At 36.8% G+C, this 24,529-nt stretch overlaps 3 protein-coding genes across 3 annotated transcripts; 1 reads left to right on the top strand and 2 right to left on the bottom strand.

Annotated features, from left to right (window-relative positions):
- Positions 1-307: 307 nt before the first annotated feature.
- Positions 308-7,858, bottom strand: LOC110786165 (transcription initiation factor IIF subunit alpha). The gene is made up of 9 exons (XM_021990701.2): positions 7,439-7,858; positions 7,199-7,357; positions 5,327-5,472; positions 4,496-4,866; positions 2,456-2,574; positions 1,884-2,024; positions 1,568-1,774; positions 1,238-1,453; positions 308-695 (listed from the first exon to the last, which is right to left on the bottom strand). The coding sequence occupies exons 1-9, from the start codon at positions 7,607-7,609 to the stop codon at positions 600-602; spliced, it is 1,626 nt and encodes a 541-aa protein (XP_021846393.1). The 5' UTR covers positions 7,610-7,858; the 3' UTR covers positions 308-599.
- A 1,017-nt stretch (positions 7,859-8,875) lies between these two features.
- On the top strand, positions 8,876-11,035 carry LOC130461685 (uncharacterized). Its single transcript, XM_056829856.1, has one exon. The coding sequence runs from the start codon at positions 8,876-8,878 to the stop codon at positions 11,033-11,035; it is 2,160 nt and encodes a 719-aa protein (XP_056685834.1).
- A 4,957-nt stretch (positions 11,036-15,992) lies between these two features.
- Positions 15,993-18,862, bottom strand: LOC130461255 (ubiquitin-like-specific protease 1). Its single transcript, XM_056829258.1, has 6 exons — positions 18,723-18,862; positions 18,464-18,643; positions 18,267-18,371; positions 16,491-16,560; positions 16,281-16,379; positions 15,993-16,179 (listed from the first exon to the last, which is right to left on the bottom strand). Exons 1-6 carry the CDS (start codon positions 18,818-18,820, stop codon positions 16,081-16,083), a joined length of 651 nt encoding a protein of 216 aa, XP_056685236.1. The 5' UTR covers positions 18,821-18,862; the 3' UTR covers positions 15,993-16,080.
- Between the last annotated feature and the right edge of the window lie 5,667 nt (positions 18,863-24,529).

Raw genomic sequence — 24,529 nt, 5'->3', positions numbered from 1 at the left:
TGATGATTTTCTGCAATTTAGTGTCAAATACGACACGTAGAACTTCTCCTTTTCCCGTATTTTCGAACTAAGTAGCTTTTATTTGTTGCCTTGTTGGTCACATCTAAATTATGATTCCAATAAATTTGTTGAATGGTAACTGTCGTTGAACAAATTGGTTTTCTGATGTATTCCAATAAGATTGCTACTTAGAGAAAAAAAAATATGAGTGTACATTCACCATTTTTCTTTGAACACTTAGCAGCACTCTTAAATGAGACTGCCCGTTAACATCTCAAATCTCCTCCACATTAAACCAACTTCAAACTCTATAAACCGAGCTCTTTCAATTTCTATATTCAATTAATTAAAAAAAAAAAACACCTTACTGCAAGTTACACTTCGTATATAGTATCCCACAGATATATTAATCAGACATCATATACATGACAGTTTAATCAGCATATGAATTCTACAGCTTTACAATTTATCCTGATGTTCCATTGCCTTGAAACAAGTTCACAAATCTCAAACAGGTGGTAGTCACCAACAAATGAAACCTCGTATGCAAGAGAAAGTTTCTTGTTTACTGCCTGAATTAAAGTGTATAAAAATCAGATTTATTTGCCCCTTTCCCTTAGCACAACATAACTCTTGTTATCGCTCTTCTGTATCTTAGAAATTCTCTTCAAGATTTCAGCGAAAGCCTTCTTGTCCTGCAGACAAGAATAAACGGATAAAGGGAAAAGAAACACACAAAGCCTTGTTCAATCGGCGTGTTTCAAAAGCATAGTCATTAGACTCATGAAAACTACATGTATCTACATTAGACACAAGTTTGAGGGAAAGTGATCCATAGAAAGACATCACTGTTCCACCCAAGATAATAAGGTATCAGGGATAATAATTTAACCATATAATTCACGTGCATGAACATACCACAGAAGTACGTAGTATCTTACACAAACAATCAACAAAACATTTGAATTGATCATGCACAACACAATACGATCATGGACAACATTAACTACTAGTAGGGCAACCTTTTGTTCAGGGAGGAAAAAGATAACATGATTATGAGTAACTTGTGACTTTTGAGGAATTATACTGATTAGTTTAAGATGTAAACAATAGCTACTATAGAATAAGAAGTATAACTTTCTAACGGAACCAAAATTCAGATCCTTATAATTCAATCATAGCATCCTGAAACTAAGAATGTGTTAGTAAAAAGGCGTAAAAAGGACATAATGTGTACCTCTTGTGTCTTTAGTCTTGCTTTAAATGTGCCCACAAGATCAGAAGTGGTTACAGGAGCTTTTTGCAACAATACAGCTCTAATTTCCTCTTCTGAGACAGGGCCCTGAGCAGCTGTTCCTGAAGCAGATGCACCACCCTTTGTGGATGATGGCGGTGTAACTTTTGGGACCCCACCATTTTTTGATGCATTTTCTTTTGTGGTTGATTTCACATCCTACTCTCCAACAGATGAAATCAGTTGGATGAATAAAGGAACAAGAATGACAAATTCCTAGCAGAGTTTATCAAAAGAAGGTAAATCAGGTCAGCTAATAATAAACTGACTTACATTTTCAGTCTTAACCTTCTTATGAGGAGCTGCACTAGCAGATTTTGTATCATCGCCATTTTTCCTCTTTCCTTTTGCCGATTTCGAGGCAGGAGTTGCCCGAGAAGATCCTCCAGGAGCTTGTTTTGCAGGGCTGCTATCAGCTGGCTCGTCTTTGGGGTCTTTCAACTTTGGAGCTAAAACAGGAGAAGGACGATCTTCCTCATCCTAAAATTATAATTAGTTGGAGAGAATGCAATAAATATCGCAAATATAAGGTCAACTAGTATTGTTGCATTACTTGCATATTAATAGAATAAATGTGCACATTACTTACTTCATCGTCATCATCCTCTTCATCTTTCTTTTCATCTCCGTCAGAATCAAGCCCATTGGACCGTCCAAGCAATTTTTTCAGTTCTTTTCCTGATTTGCTCAGTCCTCCCTCTTCCTCATTAGCATCCTCATCATCTTCATCCTAATACAATTTATTTATAGTTATCCTTAAATGAACTTTTCCATTTATAAATCCACAAATGACAACACTTCAGTCCAACTAAAAGGAGCTTTTATGAAATCACCGTGAAAACATCTACTCATACACTCAGATTATAGCAAAGAAACGAAATGTACTTTTTAAGCAAGTAGTACAATGAGCAAATGCCACTGAACCGAGAAGCTAAATCTACTAGATTTATACACTTTTACTTGTGGCAACATCAGCGACAATATTAAAAACCAAGTCCAAATATAGTAACATACTCCGTATTACAAAGAACTTACAAAACCAAAAAAGAATAAATTGCAGTATTGAGGGCCCCCTGCTTTAGGGCATTTCTACTCAGACGATAAAGTAAAAAAATTGAACCACAAAAGTTCACTGCTTGGAATAGTTTAATAAATACAAACCTGCTTAATCTCTGGAGGCGCAGGAAGTTCAGGAGCCAGTAGGTCTTCCCGCTCCTCAGGATCATTACCAACAGCTTCATCATCGTCAGTGAAAATTTCCTCATGCTCCCAGTCATCACCTAGGTGATTCAATACAAAATCAATCAGAAACATGATTTTTTACAGTTGCGTTTCATTTTTACCCTTATACAAGTGTTTTTGATGAGAAAGCTTGACATCATTGAGAAAATGTGGGGGAGCATCCCCATGAACCTAACCACACAACCTTCCACTCTAAGGCCCTATTTGGTTCAATATTAGTAAAGGAAGGGAAGAGAAGAGAAAGGAAGATAAAGGAAAGGAAATAAAATATATTTTCCCATGTTTGGTATGATGAAAGAAAATGATAGGAATCCCATGTTTTGTACAACATTAGTAAAGGAAGAGAAGGGAAGGAAAGAAAAAACGTGTGTTTAAGCTTTAATATTTTGTTTGACAGATATAATTTTTTCTTTCCTTCCAAATTCCTCCAATTTTGGGAGGAAAGGAAAGTGAAACTTTTATACAGTGAGCTTTCCTTCCAATACCCTTCATTTCCTTTCACTTCCCATATAATTTTTTGAACCAAATATAAGAAACGTTATTTTTCCTTCCCTTTCTTTTCTTTTCCTTCCAATTCCTCCCAACCAAATAAAGCCTAAGTGCTTGATTGGTCGGTATGGGAATTAAATTCCTTATGGTAAGTTGTATTTCATGGAAAATCATTTCCTTCATACAATTCCTAGGAAATATCCTTAAGTTGTTTGGTTGTTATAATGGAATTTGCAATTCATGGGAATATTGAGTGACCAGGGGGAGAAGTGGGTAATTGATTTCCCATGTTTTGTGGGAAATTCTAATTCCATGGAAGTTGAACTTCCTCCATTTTCACTTTTTGTTGTCAACCAAACAACTCCTTCTACTTCCCCCATTATTGAAGGTCAACCAAACAAGCACTAAGTGAATGTTTGGTATAAGGAAATGGAATGTAAACAAATGAGAAAGGGTAATGTTAAGTGTTAGTTATTAGTTGTTTGGTACTTTAGCATACCTAAGCAAAGGAGTCCCTTGTATCAAATAGGGTTAGGGAAGGAAAGAAATGGGTGGTAATGGTTACCCTTAGCCCTTGTGTACCCATCTCTCATACCAAACAATAGGCAATCAAAACAATTAATTGATTTCATTTCCAACACTTGAAATAACAATACACCAAACATTGTCCAAGTGTGGGAGGATAGCAATACAGGTCTAAGCTCTGTGCCTCTGTTATAATGTTCCTATGAACACTACATGTTACTTTGAAACAAAACTTACAAAGTAAGCTTTCCTTAAATAGCAGTTTACACATAGTTTCCTTACACTCCTTAGTGATTTAGTGAAGTGAGGACCATGCTAAGACGACCAAATGACATTGGACTCAGTATTTCACCTCCCTTCAAATTTCAATCACTTCATAGGTAATGAATCTGTGACAGCTCTACTAAACAATTCCAGTTTAAGATTAACAGGGAGCACATATTCTACCCACCCTAATATTCTGCCATATTTTCTATAATCATTGTTGACCTGGAAAACAAGAACTTCTGCTGATGAAATAGAAGATGCAAAAAACTAGGAATTCAATACAGATCACTGATCACTACAATGATTATTGATTACATAATTTCTAGAATCTATGTTAACGATGATGAATCACTGCAAGAACTTCTGAGAGAGAGAGAGCACATTAGTCATTTGTCCAGATTATGTCCAAAACATAAGTTAAAGGTGTTTGCTGATATGCAGTTGGATCATGTGACTGACCCAAAAACTGATTAAGTGTAATACCATAGACATCGAACACACCATCACTATCAGACCCTAATAATAGGTACCCAGAAATATATATATTGTTCGCCTTTAAGAGTAAAACATCCTTAATGTAAAGGCATGCCTAGAATCTGGAACCACAAAGGATGATAATGACAATTATACATAAATAATCTAAGAACTACACAATGAAAACCGAAACAAAACCCTTACCTTTCTCAATATCATCGTCATCGTCAAAATCACCTCCAGCTGGGCCTTCATCGTCGTCGTCATCACCAGCTCCTTTGTTAGATCCAATTTTTGGCTTTCTATCTCCATCCTCTTCTCCTTCATCCTCTCCCTTGTCTGAAGCATTACCCTCATTTTCAGCAGTTGCTTTCTTGCGACCTTTCCCTCCACCACCAGTAGGAATATCTTTCACGAGATTTGCATCAAAGGTGGGGAACGCAGCTGCCCCGTTGCTTGCTGTTTTCATCATCCATCTTTCATAGCCATCAACAAACTTTCTCCTATTTTTCATCTTCTCCTCTGCCTCTTCTAATGTAAGTTGCTTATATTGCGCAACCTTATTGAAATTGAACCTATCACAGCCACAAGTTAATTGATATTAACTGAAACTTTTTTGTTTAAAATTCCTTTTATTGTGTGAGGGGTGGGGGAGCAAGGATATGCCACAGAGATAGTTTGACAATGGGTGCATGCAATAAGAAACCAAGAGTAGCTCAAACTGATATCATGGAATCATATTTCAGCAGCATCACCGAGTGTAGAAGTTTCGGAGCTTACCGCGACAGTGATCGCAGTAACATCTGAAATTAAAGCCCTGAGTGCTATAACTATAATGAGATTAATTAAGACAGAGGCAATCATAATTCACAACATACATTAACTTTGACTAGATGGAAAAATTGGATACTACATTAGACGATGATGAATTTGATGGGATGAATAAAGGCACAGAAACAATAGTTTCAGTTATGCAAAGTTAAAAAGAAAAAAATTGAGAATAAAGCTAAAAATGCAAATGTTCATCAAGCATACCAAGAGCCAGCTGGTATTGCAATAAACTCTTTTGCCTGCATCATTAGGAGATAATATGTAGCTGATTGTGAACCTTCCAAAAGACCCTGGTACTGTGATTGACCAGTTTCATCTTCCAGCATCCAAGGCTTATTCTTGAACTTCTCCTATTGAAGATTATACATCAATGTTACTATAATTCACATGGAACAAGAAATGTCAATAACTTGTCCAACATGACTGCATATCAACTCATCAAGTAACCTACAAACACAAGATGAAATCAATATGACTCCTTTTTTTCCAGATAAATAAGATATAATACAAGACCATCGCCATTGTTGCGTTCTGATAATAGAAAGTGAAGTAACTGACAGTAAGCTAGAGACCTTAAAAGGACACATGGAAGTACGGAAATTTCACAACAGAAATTCTTCAACGAATAACATCTTCTCAGCAGTGGAGCATAAGCAAAATAGCATGTGAGCTAGTCGGCGAGGTAAGACTTTGAAACTAGACATACTTGACATTCAATCACGTAGCTAACAAAATGAATAGCTGAAAGAACTGCAGGTTCAACCCATGTATATGTAATTAGCTACATACACATAAATGTATACATAGAAAACTCTGAATCTCTAACCCCAGGAAAATGAAATAGAGTGCAAACCTATTTAAGTTTGTATCAGTTTTATTAAAAAAAACCTGCGAACCATCACATTCTTTACTTAACGGTTGAAAACACGTCCAACTCTGGCCTAAGAAACTAACAAATACCTAATATCCAAAATGAATATATCTGGCTAATTTACATGTACTAAGGCAGGGTATAATACCCCGTCCTTAAGTTTAGACAATAAAAAATCACAATAAGAAGAAGGGTTGCAAAAACGGCATTGCACTTTGTACGGTAGTGAATTTCATACATAATTCGCACGTCTAACATCTCAAACTCTCTGTCTCAAACCATCTGATTGACTAAAATGAATTTTCAAATTATGACTACTAGTTCACTGAAATATATAGCAAAAAAAACATGACCATAGTTTGCTGCATTATTTTAGAGAATAAAAAAATATCAGAGCCTTATTTCAGAGAGCAACATTTAATTATACTTGTATATCAGAACTAAAAATATAATTTCAAAATAATACGTCATACTATACAAAGGGGAGAGAGAGTGTATTAAACAAAAATCATAGGAACATTGATCTTCTAAAGTATTCCACAGATGCTTCTACCTTAATTAGTCTACCTTAACAAAGTAAATAAATTGAGTTGCGGAAACCATTCCAAAGCATGCAAAAGCACTATGGCTTTATCTCAAATTAAGGGCTAGCACAATCCTCGAGCAGAGTAAGAACTCCCTCCATCCTATGTTACTTGGACCCTGAAGTACTCATGTCGGATCATTGGCACTTAGACATAGGTAGTATGGAACTATGGATACTCCGACCCTTCATTTTAGGCTAAAACTTTTCACAATTTAGCTGAGTCCGAGTAACATAGCCTCCATCCCATAATAAAGCTTAACACTTTACCATTTTGGGATGCATTGAAATAGACTTAGTATTTTCAATTAACTTAAAACTAATAATTTACATGAAACCAATTCCTTATGTATCCATTCCATCAACCCTTTCATCTTTCAATTATTAACCATACATACATTTAACAACCATTATCAACATTAACATCGTAACAGGCCAAAATGATCCACACTCGACAATCTTTTTACAAAATTATCAAGCTAAAACAGTTTATACTCCTAATTAGCTATTTTGGTAAAATACCTAAACACAATTTCAACCAAAATTGTTCTCCACCACTGAACATTGTCCCGAATTTGTCATAACAACAACAAAAATCACACAGAAACAGAAAGAAATTAACCTTCAAAGTGTCGGTAATCTGACGACCTTGAAGTCCCTCCTTCTGCAAAGTCCACTTATTCTCCGCACTCTTCTTCTTGGAGAAATTCGGCAATCCAGTCGGAAACCTCCCAATGAAGTAATTCTTATCAATGCTCGAACTTGTCCTCACATTATACTCCTACAAAATTCAACAGTCAACCATCACGATCACAATCAAAATCCAATACTCAAATTGAAAGAGGAGAGAGAAAACGCGCACACGAATCAACCGAGTGACAGGAGTGCCGCATTCGAAGCATTTCGCACGATTTTCCGCCATGTTTTTACCGCAGCTTAAGCAAAGCGTCAGATGCTTGCAATTGCTTCCATAGAGATCGTTGTTTGATCCACACCGACCGCATGTTGGCTTCAGCATCAAATCGAATGACATCGCGGATGTTTTGCAGCAAGAATTTCTGTAAATTAGAAGAGAATTATCGGGAATTTGGATTAGGGTTTTTCAACTTCGCATGAATTTAGAGCTAGGTTTTAATTTGATTTTGGAAAGATGCAAGAGAAAGGTTGAGAAGTCTATGCGGGTAATACTATTAAGCAGCCGAGAACTGGGATTCACGAAAACGTCGAGAAAGGAGGATTGATGTCCGGAAGCGGTTTTGACGGCGGTTTTCTTAATGAATGAATGCATGAGTTCCTCCCACTTATTATACATATTAAAATTAAAAGGCGTTTTGTAGAACGTGTCACCTAGGCGAGAGATTTCGAGTTAATCTCGGAAACTGTAGGTGGTATAAAATTAAGTGTTGGCTGTATATTTATAGGTATTAATTGTATATTTGCAGTTATTGACTGCATATTACTCGGTGTTAATTGTATACCACTTGTTGTTGACTGTATATTTTATGATTGCTGATGATTACTAAAATGCAATATTGTTTATTGGTAAGTGATTGACTGAATATTTATAGTTGTAGATTGTTTATTAGTAGAAGCTTATTGTATATTGTGAGTTGTTGACTGTATATTATATAGTTGTTGATGTATTATGAAAATACACTAATGACCGTACATGTGGTCCACATTTGATGACATGTCACTGTACTTTAACCCACATTTAATGGCATTTTCATAATAAAATCATCAATTATTTACAAAAATGTCATTTGATGTGGGTAAAAATACCCCGCCTATGTGGCCTAATTACGGTGTGACACGTGGCTCCTTCTAATAGGTAAGCCGTCTATTTGGCTGTCATATAAGAGTCAGCAAATGCTGAGGTGTAGCTGAGCTAAATGTAGCAATCCCTTTAAGGCCCATGGCCTATAGGGAATGTTATGATAGTGACACATGTCATTATCTAATGAACTGACCAATCATATAAGATCATTCTAGGGTTCCCCCCCAAAAAGGGGGAGACTATAAATATACTCAATTCCCAAGGAATTAACACAAAATTCTAGACAGGGAAACACCCTACAATTTATAGTTAATGCTTTCTGTTCATTAATTACTTCTTCCTAAAAACCCTTGTCTTACTTAAGCATCGGAGGGAATATTCCTTCGGTAATATTCTTGTTTTGTAGGTACGCCGCCGACGTGGACTGGACTCGACACTACGTGGAACCTGATACCTCCTCGTCATCATCCATAGGAAAAACTCCCACAACATTTGGCGCCGTCTGTGGGGAGGTAAGGTAACATGGTAGACGTCCAGCACTTCGGAGACGAAACCGCAATGAATGGTGATCTTCCTCCTCGAGGGAGGGACGACAGAAGCAACCAATTTGTGGGGCAAGACGGCCGTCCTGAACCCCCTTCTGAATCACAACCTGAGCAGGTCCAGGTGGAAGATGAGACGAGTCAGCCTTCATTTCCCCCAGGTGGTCACTTGAGGGCTGCTCCTCCGCGCCGTCTCACCAGGACCCATGTAAGTCGCGCGGACAGCGAGCGACGTAGAACGTCCCAGGGTAGAAGGCAAGATCCTATATGCCATATTCAAAAGGGGGTAGCCGGCCTCATCCTTGACTATACCACTCCATTCTGTTCTGACATTATGAATGCTCCTAAGGAGCCTAAGGTGAAGCCACCAGCTATTGACGCCTATGATGGCACCTCTGATCCTGACGTGCACCTCTTGGCTTATCGTCATCACATGTATGTCCAGGGGACCACTGATGCAACCTGGTGCAAATACTTCTCGTCCACTTTGAAAGGGGTCGCCTCGAAATGGTTTGAGAAGTTGCCCGCTGGAACGATCCACACTTATGCAGAACTGGAAATGTTGTTTTTTGCAAGGTTCATGACTTATAAAGAGGAAAAGAAGACGAGTATGCATTTGGGCCGAATACAGCAAGGGAAAGACGAATCGTTGCGAAGCTATGTGCGACGTTTCAATTTAGAGTCGGGACAGATTCCAGACCTACCTGATGGGGTGGCTTTTGATGACTTCTTTAGGGGGCTTAAGAAGGGGTCCTTTAAATTCGACCTGGTAAAGAAAAGTGTGAGAACTATGGCCGATGCTCTGGATGAGGCCGAGTCCTTTATTTATGCCACCGAAATTTGTTCCGTCCCCAAGGAATCTAAGGGAACAGAGATTGCAGACCATCCTCAGCGCAAAGACAAGGCAGACAAAAAGACCAGCCGTCCTAATGGGACGTGGGCCATTGAAAAGAAGGGATATAAGGAAAACACCTCCCAAGGGCAGAAGAGAGGACGGCCATACGACAAAGAGAGGTTTGAGTACAACACCGACTTGTACACAATACTGCTGGACGTCAGTGATAGATATGAGATTGATCGTCTGTTCCCTATAAAGTCGCCAGTGGAGACTCGGGACAGCTCCCTTTACTGTAAGTTCCATTGTGATGTGGGGTATGAAACAAAAGATTGCAAAAGTCTGCGTAGAGCTCTTGATGGGTTAGCCGCCAAAGGATTTCTGAAATCATATCTCAGCGCAAACACAGGGGGAAGTGGTAAAAAATTCTACAAGAAAAGTAAGTCACCGTCATATCGACGTGATGACAATGACACTGATCCAGAAATTGTAGCCGTCATCTCAGGGGGCCTTGCCGCTGGGGGTCCAACAATGAGAGGGCAAAAGGACTATGCAAGCCGGTTGGGGCAAGTAATGTTGTCAGGAAAAGCTCCAATGGACCACTTCCCTAAAGTGGAGATTTGTGAATCTGATATGGGCAAGATAGCCACTCCTCATGACGATCCCTTGGTTATTGAAATGAAGGTAGAAAACCTCAAAGTAAGGCGTGTTTTAGTAGATACGGGGAGTTCGTCATATATTACCAGCACAGCTTGTCTGAATCGTCTTGAGCATGATCCTAAGACGATTGAAAAGATACATTATTCGATCATTGGATTCGACGGCGGCATAATTCATCCGCAAGGGATAATCACCCTGCCCTTACAAGTGGGAGGCCGACATCAAAGTAAGAATTTGAACGTCCGATTTCTGATTGTGAAAGATCTCACTGCTTATAATATCATCCTCAGACGTCCCACTTTGAATCAGGCTAAAGCAGTAGTCGTCACTCATCTTATGCTTATGAAGTATGTCTGTGACAAAGGCCAAGTCGGCACCATCCATGGTGATCAACAATTGGCAAGAGATTATTATCTCACCACAATAAGTCCTGAGGCCTGGGGAGGCAGCAAGATTGATGAAAACAGAGAAAGCTCAAAGAGAAAACTAGATGAGATAGAAGATAAAATCAAGAAAGAAACTTTTACCATTGCAGCGGCCCACATGGAGACAAGACGGCCTGAGCCGGTCGGCGGGCACTATGAAATCATCCTTGACGAAGCACGTCCAGAAAAGACGGTGCCAGTAGGGGTTGTTAGGTTATGATACATATGACAATTCATAAATCATGCGGAAACAACCATTAAGCCAGGAATACATATTATTTACACATAATCATTTAGCATAGTTTAGATGCATACTCTTTGTTGCGTGCCTTCCCTAGCTGCGCCCGAACCGAACAAGAACAAGTCTTTAGGACTCCAAGTGTCGTCCCTCCGTAGATAGTCCACAGCACGTCCGCATCCGCCTTAAGATTAACCAACTAGAATCGCCCTTAAGGTACTATTATTTTCGGCACTTTTGGGCAAATGTGTGACTGAATTTTTCTCTCATAAACTCACTTTGAATACTTGAAAAAAAAAACTCGTTGTAAATATGTGACCCTAGGCACCTATTTATAGAGTTATGGAAAAGGATTTGGAATCCTATTAGGATACTAATTTTATTTAATTATAATCCTACTAGGACTCTAATTAAATAAACTAAATCTTTTAGGATTAGATTTAATCATATGACAAATCCCGGTAGCCTTAGGATTCGAGTAACACACTTCGAGTAATACGCTAGCACCGCACGCAGGCCTTGCGGCCCACGCACAGCGCCAGCCCACTCGTCGCAGCCCCGCGCGCGCGCCTCAGCTTCGGCTGGGCCTGGCTTTTGCGCTGGGCCTGGTCGCATGCTTGGCGTGTGGTTGTTGCGCTTGGCTTGCTGGGCGATGGCCCGGCTTCGTGCTGGGCCTTCGTCTGGCAGGCCTCGTCGGATGCTAATTCGTACGATACGCTTCCGATTAAATTCTCGATTCCGGAATTCATTTCCGATACGAACAATATTTAATATTTCCGATTCCGGAATTAATTTCCGTTTCGAACAAATATTTAATATTTCCGTTTCCGGAATTATTTTGCAATTCCGATAATATTTCCGATTCTCACAATATTTCCGTTTCCGGCAATATTTCCGATTCCGGCAATATTTCCATTTTCGATAATATTTTCCGATACGTACCATGTTTCCGTTTCCGGCAACATCTACGACTTGGATAATATTTATATTTCCGATACGATCCATATTTCCGTTTCCGGCAATATCATCGTTTCCGGAGTATTCATTTCTTGCCTGTGACGATCTCAGCTCCCACTGAAACCAAGATCCGTCGATTCCGAATATCCATAGTTGGAGTATTTAATGCCATTAAATACTTGATCCGTTTACGTACTATTTGTGTGACCCTACGGGTTCAGTCAAGAGTAAGCTGTGGATTAATATCATTAATTCCACTTGAACTGAAGCGGCCTCTAGCTAGGCATTCAGCTCACTTGATCTCACTGAATTATTAACTTGTTAATTAATACTGAACCGCATTTATTAGACTTAACATTGAATGCATACTTGGACCAAGGACATTATTTCCTTCAGTCTCCCACTTGTCCTTAGGGACAAGTGTGCATTTCCTAATTCCTTTGTCGCTCGATGCTTGCTCTTGAACATAAGGTAAGAGTTGTCATCCTTATTATGTCCAGAGGTGTTTCTCGGTTTCAAAGTTCAACTGATCAAATAAACAGATAATCATAGCCTATGATTTATCCGAGCACGGCCATGCATTTCACAGTTTCTAGCTCTCCGAGTGGCCTTGTACAACTTTTAAGCATCTCATCCCGATTTATGGGAGGACAATCCCAATCTTGCGATCTTGAGATTAGACTTCGTTTGATAGGTGATTACCTGAGCGTTGCCTTTATAGCCTCCTTTTACGGTGCGACGGTTGGTCAACGTCAAAGCAACCAGTTCTCAAACAAGTAATCTCAAATCACTCAGGTATTGAGGATTTAGTGTCTAATAATTTTAATGAAATTTACTTATGACAGATTTTCATCTCTTACAGTAAAGTTTCATAGGTCTTGTCCGATACTAGTCTTCCCAAAGTAAGTATCTATGCAAATGATTATGACATTGCCATGTCCACATAGTTCAAGAAACAGAACTACAAGTCATCTTGCATTCTAATCGTCTAACGTTTTCTATGCGTCCAATTTTATAGAAAACTCCGACTAGGGACCATTTTCAACCTTTGACATTCAAGTTCACTTGATAGACATTTCTTAGTCACAGGACTGGTCCTGACAGTCTATCTTGAATATATCGTCAAATTGAAGGGACTCATCATTTAATACTAAACCAAGATTAAATGGAATATGAAAATTCATTTCATATATGATAAATGTTCAACCCCAATGTTTTACAACCATGGGCCTCGAACCCATCTTTAAAACATTTCATGGAATTCAAAGCTATGCTTGATTTCCAGTGCTACAATGTGAGTGTTGCTTTCTCACTTGTTGCATAGGTTTAGTTATCATGCTTTGCCAATCTTAATATCTTTTTCATCGAATGATATTCGAGATAGGATGATAAGATCTTTTGAGTTTGTTTATTATGTGATCTAGTCTTTCTTACTTCGATAGTGGTTCTACGCATTTTGCAATGAAGAGCCATCAAGTTAGCAGACATGTGATCCACCAAAGTTCAATGAAGAACTCATTAATATAAACAACTCTGTTTTATTGCTTCTTAGGCAATAAGTACTTTTACTTCAACTATTTTAGGTTGCTAGTGATGCTTTGTTTGGATTTACTTATCCAAGCAGTTCACAGACATGTGGAAGACTTTCCAGCTGTATCTTAGAACATAGAAATTAATATTTTAATTTCCCATGCAACAACTCATGGTCTCCAACCCATGTTGCCATTTCAAAACACGATGCTCTATAGCTCGTCCTTATCAATGATTAACTCCAAGGGAATCTTGCTTGATCCTTTGCCAGTGTTTATGCGTGTAGCATCAATATTTAGCATATCTTTATTTCCTTGAATCAAGAACTATTCCTATGTACCTTTTTAAGTACCACAAGTTTTTCTTGATCTCAATCTAGTTGATCTTTACTTAGATCAATAGAGATTGGTATATGTTCGTCATGCCTAAAGTCATACGATACGTTTTTGGCGATCCTCATATTATATCATACATGATAAATTCTTTTGCAGAATAATTCCCAATTGAATTCTATTCATGTAACTTTAGCTTATCTAGTTTCAGTAGATACTAAATTCAGCTAAATTCTTTGACATATAATATAGGTTAAGAATCTCATTTAGACTCTTTGATGTTTAACTTAGTAAATGCTTATACATAGTTCAAACATCCTTTACTAAGATTTATTCACATGGGTCAAATATTTCTAATGGAGACTTTCGTGTTTGATTTAGTAAATGCCATTACTTAATCCAAAACAATATCATAAGATCTTTGTAAATAGATCTTAATACCCAGTATGTACTAAGTTTCGCCATGGTCCATCATTGATGAATAATTTCAAATCTAAGTCATTAGCATTTGAATGTTATTTCACAATAGAGAGATATGTGTGTAATACACATAGGACCAATTAAGTTTTAAGTACTCCCACTAAACTTCTTATATATCTATAAGAATCATGTATATTTTATGAAACTAAAATACTTATTAGCTTCATTAAAATATAATTCCAATTCCCAATTGCTTGCTTAAATCTGTACTTAGATTTTATAAGCTAGCTTTCTCTTTCAAGCATTTATTTGGATCCACAAATCCTATGACATACCATGTACATAGTTTATTCCAACATTTGATTGAGGAATACGTTTTGTCATCCAATTGCTATATGTACCAATATGCAATCATTGCTTGAATTATAGACTTGAGCATTACGATTATGCATGAGGTTTCAACACAATTCACACCATGAATTTTCTTGTAACCTTTAGCAACTAATCTAGCTTTGTGTGTGAACACAATTCCATGTTTGATGGTTTTTATCCTTAAAACAAACTTGCAACCAATAGGTGTGAAACTATTCTTGCAAATCAACAAAATTTCAATTTTGTCATCAAAACATTGAGTATGTTTTATGGCCTTTAACCAATTAAACATATAGTCTATATATGGCCTCTAACCATTTTAGGGAATCTATATTTCGTCACAGCTTTCTTACAAGTCACAAACTCATTAATCTATATGATAATAGTTTGACTGCAAGTTGTAGGTTTCTTCACTATTTAATAGAAGAATCTCATAGTTTCATTGACCTGATCTCTATGTTTCTTCACTATCTAATAGAAGAATCTCATAGTTCCAGTGACTTGAATTCTATGCCTACTTGGGTATAGAACATCAAACAATAGAATATCAACAGGCACTTTGAGAGTCCTTTGAATATTCTATTCTCTTTGAAGCACTTGTAAAGTCTTCTAAGAGATGTCTATTCTTTAAAGCCACTTCTAAAGTCCTTAAAGAATAAGTTCGGATTTTCTGAAGCACACTAGTGGAAAAAGGGTCATTTGCATCGCACTTTTAAGCATATTTGCGTCGCACATCGTGCGTGGCAAAAGCTCTCGACGCAAATGACTAAAAGTCATTTGCGTCGCACATTTGTGCGACGCAAATAACCTTATTTGCGTCGCACAATTAGCAAAAGTGCGTTGCAAATAACTTTTCAACATGGTGCCTGAAAAGTCATTTGCAACGCACATTAGCTAAATGTGCGACGCAAATAAGGTTCATTTGCGTCGCACATTTAGCTAATGTGCGTTGCAAATGACTTTTCAGGCACCATGTTGAAAAGTTATTTGCAACGCACTTTTGCTAATTGTGCGACGCAAATGACTTTTAGGCGCAAAAAAAAAAAGTCATTTGCCACGCACAATAGCTTAATGTGCGACGCAAATGACAATTTTAGCGCCAAAAAATTAAGTCATTTGCCTCGCACATTGAGCTAACGTGCGTTGCAAATGACTTATTTTTTTTAAAAAAAATATTCGTTTTTTAATATTAGTTGGAAATTCCGACATGATCGTCTTTGAAATTAGACGGTTCATTCCCAATACCGGGAATACATTTATAATTAATACCTGTCACAAAAGTTTACAACGTAATTAACGTTCCCAATAAAAGGCAATTCAATTCGTCATAGATCGATCAACCAACATGTTACAACAAACATAAAATTATTACAACAAAGGTACGTAGCTAGCTAGAGATCAAGTTCATATTACAAATTAAGCTAAAAATTCGACATTGTTCATGAAGTAATCTGCCCAAAAATCTTTCACCTCATTAATCTCCTCCGCTGAATAAGGCAATGTTCTTGAAAAATCCTAAAAAAGTGTAAATAATTCAATTTATCAACGATTGATCAATATAATAGTTTTGTGTACTTCAATTTATTATATAAAGTACGTAGTTTATGAGAACATACCTTAGTAAGATCTTGACTATTACCATGATTCATTATTATGTCGTACATAAAACGCATGACGTAGTAGCCACAATCTAGTGATCCCGGTTGTTGAGCACACTAAATGCATTAAAATAAATAACACAAGTAAAATTTCTATCACATTGTATGTTATAATTTTGAAAAACTTATTTCTTAGGTAAATAATAAACTAATTATATATATATATACCTGTGCTGGAATCCATGTTAATTTAGTTCCCTTAGATTGTCCACCTAGTCTCTTGTAACTCCGAAAAGCACTACACATTCGATAAAATATGCAATTATATATACTTTGTTTACACATGTAAATGCAAAGAATATTTTACATGTAAGTGCAATTATATACTTTGTTTACACATGTAAATGCAATTATATACGTAGTAGTCACATTTAAGGCTAATTGGGTCGTACGTTCTAGGTCATTTTTAGGCAAAAATGATGTTTTCGAACCCAACTTTGAACCAAAGAACCTAAGGAATGTTTTCAAACTTATTACACGTCTCATATGCATAGTTATAACTTTCTAAGGCCCTTTACAATCTATTATTTCACATTTAAGGCTAATTGGGTCGTCCTAGGTCATTTTTAGGCAAAAATGATGTTTTCGAACCCAACTTTGAACCAAAGAACCTAAGGAATGTTTTCAAACTTATTACACGTCTCATATGCATAGTTATAACTTTGTAAGGCCCTTTACAATCTATTATTTCACATTTAAGGCTAATTGGGTCGTCCTAGGTCATTTTTAGGCAAAAATGATATTTTCGAACCCAACTTTGAACCAAAGAACCTAAGGAATGTTTTCAAACTTATTACACGTCTCATATGAATAGTTATAACTTTGTAAGGCCCTTTACAATCTATTATTTCACATTTAAGGCTATTTGGGTCGTCCTAGGTCATTTTTAGGCAAAAATGATGTTTTCGAACCCAACTTTGAACCAAAGAACCTAAGGAATGTTTTCAAACTTATTACACGTCTCATATGCATAGTTATAACTTTGTAAGGCCCTTTACAATCTATTATTTCACATTTAAGGCTATTTGGGTCGTCCTAGGTCATTTTTAGGCAAAAATGATGTTTTCGAACCCAACTTTGAACCAAAGAACCTAAGGAATGTTTTCAAACTTATTACACGTCTCATATGCATAGTTATAACTTTGTAAGGCCCTTTACAATCTATTATTTCACATTTAAGGCTATTTGGGTCGTCCTAGGTCATTTTTAGGCAAAAATGATGTTTTCGAACCCAACTTTGAACCAAAGAACCTAAGGAATGTTTTCAAACTTATTACACGTCTCATATGCATAGTTATAACTTTCTAAGGCCCTTTACAATCTATTATTTCACATTTAAGGCTATTTGGGTCGTCCTAGGTCATTTTTAGGCAAAAATGATGTTTTCGAACCCAACTTTGAACCAAAGAACCTAAGGAATGTTTTCAAACTTATTACACGTCTCATATGCATAGTTATAACTTTGTAAGGCCCTTTACAATCTATTATTTCACATTTAAGGCTATTTGGGTCGTCCTAGGTCCTTTTTAGGCAAAAATGATGTTTTCGAACCCAACTTTGAACCAAAGAACCTAAGGAATGTTTTCAAACTTATTACACGTCTCATATGCATAGTTATAACTTTCTAAGGCCCTTTACAATCTATTATTTCACATTTAAGGCTATTTGGGTCGTCCTAGGTCATTTTTAGGCAAAAATGATGTTTTCGAACCCAACTTTGAACCAAAGAACCTAAGGAATGTTTTCAAACTTATTACACGTCTCATATGCATAGTTATAACTTTCTAAGTCCCTTTACAATCTATTATTTCACATTTAAGGCTAATTGGGTCGTCCTAGGTCATTTTTAGGCAAAAATGATGTTTTCGAACCCAACTTTGAACTAAAGAACCTAAGGCAAAAATTTTGGCAAAAATGGCATTTTCATATGCATACTTTACTTACTTGTTTAGTGGCTCCTTAATCATCAAATTTCTCTTCTTCTGTTGAGAATCAAATATGTAGACCTCACGTTTAGACAAGCAAAGAACTAAAAGCATCCAGTGACTCCTACATACAAACAATAAACGTATGTAGTTAGAAAAAAAAAAGTTAAATTTATAACAATCAATTAAAAACGAAGTTCAAAGTAATTTTCATACTTTTCGTAGTATGGACATAAGATGAATGTCTTAGAACTAAGTGCACTCATGGACCTCGTCATGTACAATAGAATTCGATCTGCATCGGACTTTAACATGGTGGCCGAGATCATCTCCGGGCACATGAATCCAATACTATTGGGGTGACAATCATCGTGAAAACACAACTCACTCAAAGCCCTATAATATAGAGTGTAAGAACGTTAAGACAATCATAAAAATCAAATTTAGGGGCAAAATATGAATTTAGGTAACTCACGTAGCAAAAACTTGTATTATTGATATATTGAGCCATGCTCCCGAGAGAAGTTGATCGGTGTCTTCAACGGTGACACTAATTTCAAAGTCCTTTTCCATATTGAATGTCCTTTTAGTGCAATGTACCTTAACGTGCTCCCCTTCTTTTAATCCCAACATCATAGTTTTCATCACATTGCACTTACCACTCAAATTTTGCACTTTATAATTTTCAAGGAAATAGGTTTTTGATTTAGTGTTGGACGCTTTTGTTCCACTTCCCCCAACCACTATCTCTTTCCCTTTGTTCCCTTTCCCTTTAGGCTCTTTACTTGTAGGCTTGTTTACCTGAGGTATGATGTCCACAATTAAAATTAAAATGCACAATTAAAATTCAATAAATATCAAAATTAAAATTCAATACCTAAGAGAGGAGAGACTACAATGAACAAGGGCGGCTGAGTGGGCGGCGGCGTGAAGGAGTGAGTGGGCGGCGGCGTGAAGGAGTGAGTGGGCGGCAGCGTGGACGACTTCCTTGGCCGTGGGCGGCGGCTCTAAAAAGGGAGTACAGCAAGAAGGAGTGAAGCAGTGAAGTGCAGCGCAGTGAAGGGGCAGCGCAGTGAAGAAACGGCGGAAGGCACGGAAGGCGGCAGTGAAGCAACGACGGCAGGGTGAAGCCGCCGGTGAGACTCTAGCAGTGTTGGTGTTTGGTTTCGTTTGGGAGTGAAGCAGTGTTGGTTGTTTGTCGAGCAAAACCTAAGTCAGAATGAAGCTTGAAAGCAATTAAGCGTGAGCGCGAATTCGAAAAAAAAAAATCAAAACACATTTGCGTCGCAGCTTTATTAAACTGCGACGCAAATGACTCTAGGATGCCCCCCAGAGTTATTTGCGTCGCAGATTAGTAAATCTGCGACGCACTTGATTGAGTTAATTGCGTCGCAGTTTTACTAATCTGCGACGCAAATGACTCTGGGGGGCATCCTAGAGTCATTTGCGTCGCAGTTTAATAAAGCTGCGACGCAAATGACTAAATTTTATGCTAAAATTTGTCATTTGCGTCACATGTTCAGAATGGCGTGGCAAATGCGGGGATGCAAATAAGCCTTTTTCCACTAGTGGCACTTCGAAAAGCCTCCGGAATGTCCGTTTATGTTTGTTGTTCGCCTCAAAAACTTTCGAGGTCTATTTTCTCCCACTTGTCATTTTGGAAACGAATTTCCAAAAGGACATTATTTCGAGCAAACAAACATTATGTTCTCAAAAATTCGTGGTAGAAACAATACCCTTGTGTTTCATTTGAATAAATCATAATGAAACATATATCTATACTTGAGCCTTAGTTTGTCGAATGACAAACACTAAGCTCCCACTGAGTTTTGCAACTCTCTAGATATATTTTATGAAAAGTTATTCTGAAATTACTTTTCAATAGCTTTGACGAATTTGGTTTAGTTTGGTGGTAGTTGAGCATTTTGTTTTAGAAATTATAGGAAAAGTCTTTATGATTCATCATTAATCGAATCAAGTACTAATTGACTTCGATTATTCCAACTAAGATATGCCATATCTTATGGACCTAGATTGTGAAATTACAACACACAATCATTGATGATCATATTTGGTCTCAAGTAATCATCAACATGATCTAACCTAGATCTTTATGATTTCTTGCCAAGTGGATTTTATACTTCTGAATCTTTGAACTAGCCAAACAGATTCAATTTATATCACATTTGAGTAAATAAACCTACATTCACTCAAATCCATGTGAAATAATAAAGTCATAAAATCTTTCTTTAGCTTTGAACTCTATTGTCTAGGCGTTCTAACAATAGTTCATATCTTTTGTTACTTTCAACAAGTAAGACTAGTTGTCTTGAATGATCTAGAAATCAATCAACTTTCAAAAGTCCATCAAAATAGAGCTTTTGAATGTTAACTTGTTGATATGGTCTAAGCAACAATGCCAAAGATTAGTGGAACTCAAATCAAGGGGTTGATTTGAACCTAGTAAAGTTCTTTAAAGAGTTGTTTGTTTTAATCAAGCATATTGACTCAACCTGTAATTGACCATTTCTTTCAAATAAACAAACAAACATTGTTTTTGTTTTTCTTGAATGTGAGTCTTTCTGTGTTTGAAAACAGAAATTTAGGTATGTTGATTATGGAACAAAATAGCCATTAAGTTCCAGCCTTTGAAAGGACTTAAAACAAACTAGATGACCCTACAACTAATGTAGCATTGCCATGCTTCATTTCCCACTTGTAGGTCATTAGTGTATCCTAGCTTCCATTGTTTGAGTTATTACCGAAGTAAGAACCTCAAGCGGTATATGATACCAAGGAAGTTTGATTCCTAGGTCACTTCTCTTTAAACATAAACTTATAGGTAGAAACGGAATTATAAATTCCTTTCATTTGTTCCTTTGTTTTCCTATTTCTTGTACCCTTTCTTATAGTCTTAAGAATTGATTTCTTTAGTGTTGACTTTTATACTTTGTTAGACATGTCCAATGTCACCAACAAAGTTTTTACCATTTTAATTTATGTTGAATATTTTGCTTCAACTAGATGATCTTACCAGAAGCTTCTAAAGTTCTCTAAGCATCGATCTATTCGAATGTCTAGGGACTAGACTCATTCGAGAATTAAATGGACAAAGATGTTTAGGTTGTTAACCATTGGTAAAGCTGAGCGTTTAAGCTCAATGCTTTATGATCTCAAAACTACAGTGTATTTTGAATTCACAAGCACCAATTGGTTTGCCATTCGATTTTGATACTCGAAAACAACCATAAAAGTCGCTATAAGAAACGTACATTTTAAATTGCTCATTTTCTCTCATTTCCGTGAATCGTTCTTGGATTCACTACCAATCGAGGAAATTTACTGTTACCTTTCTAAAAGGATTTACTGCAGTGCAAGATATTTAATTATAAACAATAATTAAAACATACATTGAAGCATGCAAAGTCTAAACATTTATCATGAGTAATAACTTGAAAATTAAAGCAATCATGCAATTTCAACAAGTTATTAGCATTTTATTCGAATTATGTGTTCCGGCAGGTGTGAATAAAATGATTCCAAGATCCTAAAATCATTGAAGAACTAAGCACAGTTTGTCGACTTAATCCTAAAACATCTTAGGTAAGCAAAAGCCTTTTGCTAATAGTCTAGAAACTATTCTTGGTTGATAGGTACGTCTAAGAACTTATTAGGTAAACCTATCGATTTTGCCACGACATAAAAGGACTCCTTACTTATATCGTTGAGTTTTACCAAAACTAACATGTAATCACAATTATTTGTGTACCTTGCCCCTTTAGGACCAATAAGTAACACCTCGCTGAGCGAAAACTATTACTAGATTGATGTAAAGGATATCCAAGCAAGTGTATATTTTGGCATGACACCTTTTAACTCAATTTTTTAAGATTGGAACTTAAGGCTCTTACTATGTTGGTTAGATTTTAAGTGAACTAAAATCCTTAATCATGCAAAAAAATCAAGCTTTTGATCTCATGCATTTTAAGACATATTTAAAAGCAATAAATAACTTAAAACATGCATAAGATAAATGTGATCTAGTATGGCCCGACTTCATCTTGAAGCTTTAAATTCAAAGACCGTCTTGAAAATCTCCGTGGGAGGCACTATTTTCTTCAAATAGGATAAGCTATAATTAAAAATAATTACAACTATTTGATGGTACGCAGACCATATTTGAATTGAAAAACAACTTTGGTACTTTAGACCAATTACATTCAAATTAATGGTACGCAGACCATATTTTCTATCCTATTTGGGCCATACTAGTCACTTCATAACCTGCAAAACAGTACATATACAATATATACCATTCACCCATTCATTATCATGAATGGCCCACATAGCTGGTTAGTAAAACAAATTATGCATCACGTAAACATTTGCAGCAATTAATCAAGGGCACCAATAATCTACCAATTATTCAGTCCTTATTAATTCTAATCAAGTTGTTTTAACCTTAAGGATTTGTAGACCTAATCAAGAGTTTATAACTAAAAGGGCTCCCACTTAAACCAATAAATTCATATGCTTTACTAATTTTAAACATAAAAATGTATTTCTAGTCTAACCGGAAACATACAAATTTAATTAAAATTTAAAGCTCATATAAATTTATAATTGAATCCAAAAAGTTTAATTTAATTTCAGTCATATTTAAATTAATTCATGATTTTAATTTTAGTAAAATAATTAGAATAAATAAAATTTATTATAATTACAATATTCAAAATTAAAATCCAAGAAAATAATTTAAATTATTAATTTTAAAATTAATTAAAATTACGTAAACTGAAAATTTCAAATTAAAATTTCAAAACGATCTAATCGCAACGCAACAACCTTACGCATCGCACGCCCATGGGCCACACGCACACAACCATCGCTGGCCATGTGCGCGCAGCCCATGCGCTGCGTCGCATAGCTGCTGCTGCTTTCCTTCGCAAGGCCTCACGCGAGCTGGTGCTCGCTGCGCGCGTGCCAGCGCTCGATGCACGCGAGCCATCGCTCGCTGCGTTCGCTCGCCAGCGCTCGCCAGCGCTCGTTGTGCGCGCTCGCCAGCGCTCGCTTGATGCGAGCCAGCGCTCGCTGCGCGCGCTTGATGCGAGCCAGCGCTCGCTGCGCGCGCTTGCGCGAGGCAGTGCGCGCTGTGGCGCAGCTCGCTTGCTGCCCACACGCGACTGCTTTGCCTTGCTTTCGCCCTCGCCCATTCGTCCATTGCTCATAGCACACGACACAAGGCAGGGCTGCTGCCTTGTGCTCGTGCACCATGGCCTTGCTCATTGCATTCGTGCCGCATGGGCGACGAGCTCCCTTGCTCGTCGTCACATGCCCGCACTATACAACACCCCTTAAGGGTAACACGTAGCGTCCATTGCTTTGTGCGTGCAAGTTATATGAACGAATCGCATAAAATTTAAAAAATTTATATTTAAAATTAATGACAAATTAATAAATAATATTAATTTCATAATTTTAGGGCGAAAAATCGAAAATTTATTATTCAATTGATTTCCGATTAACATGGATTCAAGCCTAGGTCATAAAAATTTAAAATTTATCATAAATTTACAATTTTTATGGTGGTTTTTAATCATAGGTATCTAATTAAATTATAATAAATTATGAAAATCAAATTAATTCTAAATTATTCTAATTTTCAACAAATTAATCATAATTACAAATTAGATTGCATAATTAACAAGGCTAGGCATTCAAACTTGTTAAACATATACAGTAGGTCAATCAAAAATTCAAGATTTATCAACAAGAATCGCAAATATTTAATTTAACATCTTAAATTTAAGAAATTTTGCATTCGAAAAACTAAAACCTCCGAAAAGTCATAGTTAGGCTTCGAATTTGAGAATTCTGGGTTCGGCCGAAAAATAATTTTTTGTCAAAATTTTAGAATGCCTTTTACATGCGGAATTGACACAAAAATCACTCGATTTGGATGAGTAACGAAGAAACTGCCGAAAAACTGCGTACGTATAATTAAATAAACGCAATTTGCAATTAATTAACAATTACGAAAATTATCACCCCTTTTATTTCTTGCAAATTTGTAATATTTAACCATGTTCATGCAATTTAGATTATGAAAATAATAAGAGGCTCGTGATACCACTGTTAGGTTATGATACATATGACAATTCATAAATCATGCGGAAACAACCATTAAGCCAGGAATACATATTATTTACACATAATCATTTAGCATAGTTTAGATGCATACTCTTTGTTGCGTTCCTTCCCTAGCTGCGCCCGAACCGAACA

Source organism: Spinacia oleracea, chromosome 5, assembly GCF_020520425.1.
Source record: "Spinacia oleracea cultivar Varoflay chromosome 5, BTI_SOV_V1, whole genome shotgun sequence".
NCBI classification, from domain to species: Eukaryota; Viridiplantae; Streptophyta; class Magnoliopsida; order Caryophyllales; family Amaranthaceae; genus Spinacia; species Spinacia oleracea.
This window is presented reverse-complemented; position numbering and strand designations above follow the sequence as displayed.

What these genes read in the sequence shown, in the direction of transcription:
- LOC130461685 (XM_056829856.1), top strand. Translation starts at nt 8,876, where the DNA reads ATGGTAGACGTCCAGCACTTCGGAGACGAAACCGCAATGAATGGTGAT.
- LOC130461255 (XM_056829258.1), bottom strand. Translation starts at nt 18,820, where the DNA reads ATGGAAAAGGACTTTGAAATTAGTGTCACCGTTGAAGACACCGATCAA. An exon ending in ATTAAGGAGCCACTAAACAA is followed by an intron (nt 16,561 to 18,266) that starts GTAAGTAAAGTA and finishes TCGAATGTGTAG; the next exon opens with TGCTTTTCGGAGTTACAAGA. An exon ending in ATAGTCAAGATCTTACTAAG is followed by an intron (nt 16,180 to 16,280) that starts GTATGTTCTCAT and finishes ACACTTTTTTAG; the next exon opens with GATTTTTCAAGAACATTGCC.
- LOC110786165 (XM_021990701.2), bottom strand. Translation starts at nt 7,609, where the DNA reads ATGTCATTCGATTTGATGCTGAAGCCAACATGCGGTCGGTGTGGATCA. An exon ending in CTGTCACTCGGTTGATTCGT is followed by an intron (nt 7,358 to 7,438) that starts GTGCGCGTTTTC and finishes TGAATTTTGTAG; the next exon opens with GAGTATAATGTGAGGACAAG. An exon ending in AGATTACCGACACTTTGAAG is followed by an intron (nt 5,473 to 7,198) that starts GTTAATTTCTTT and finishes AATCTTCAATAG; the next exon opens with GAGAAGTTCAAGAATAAGCC.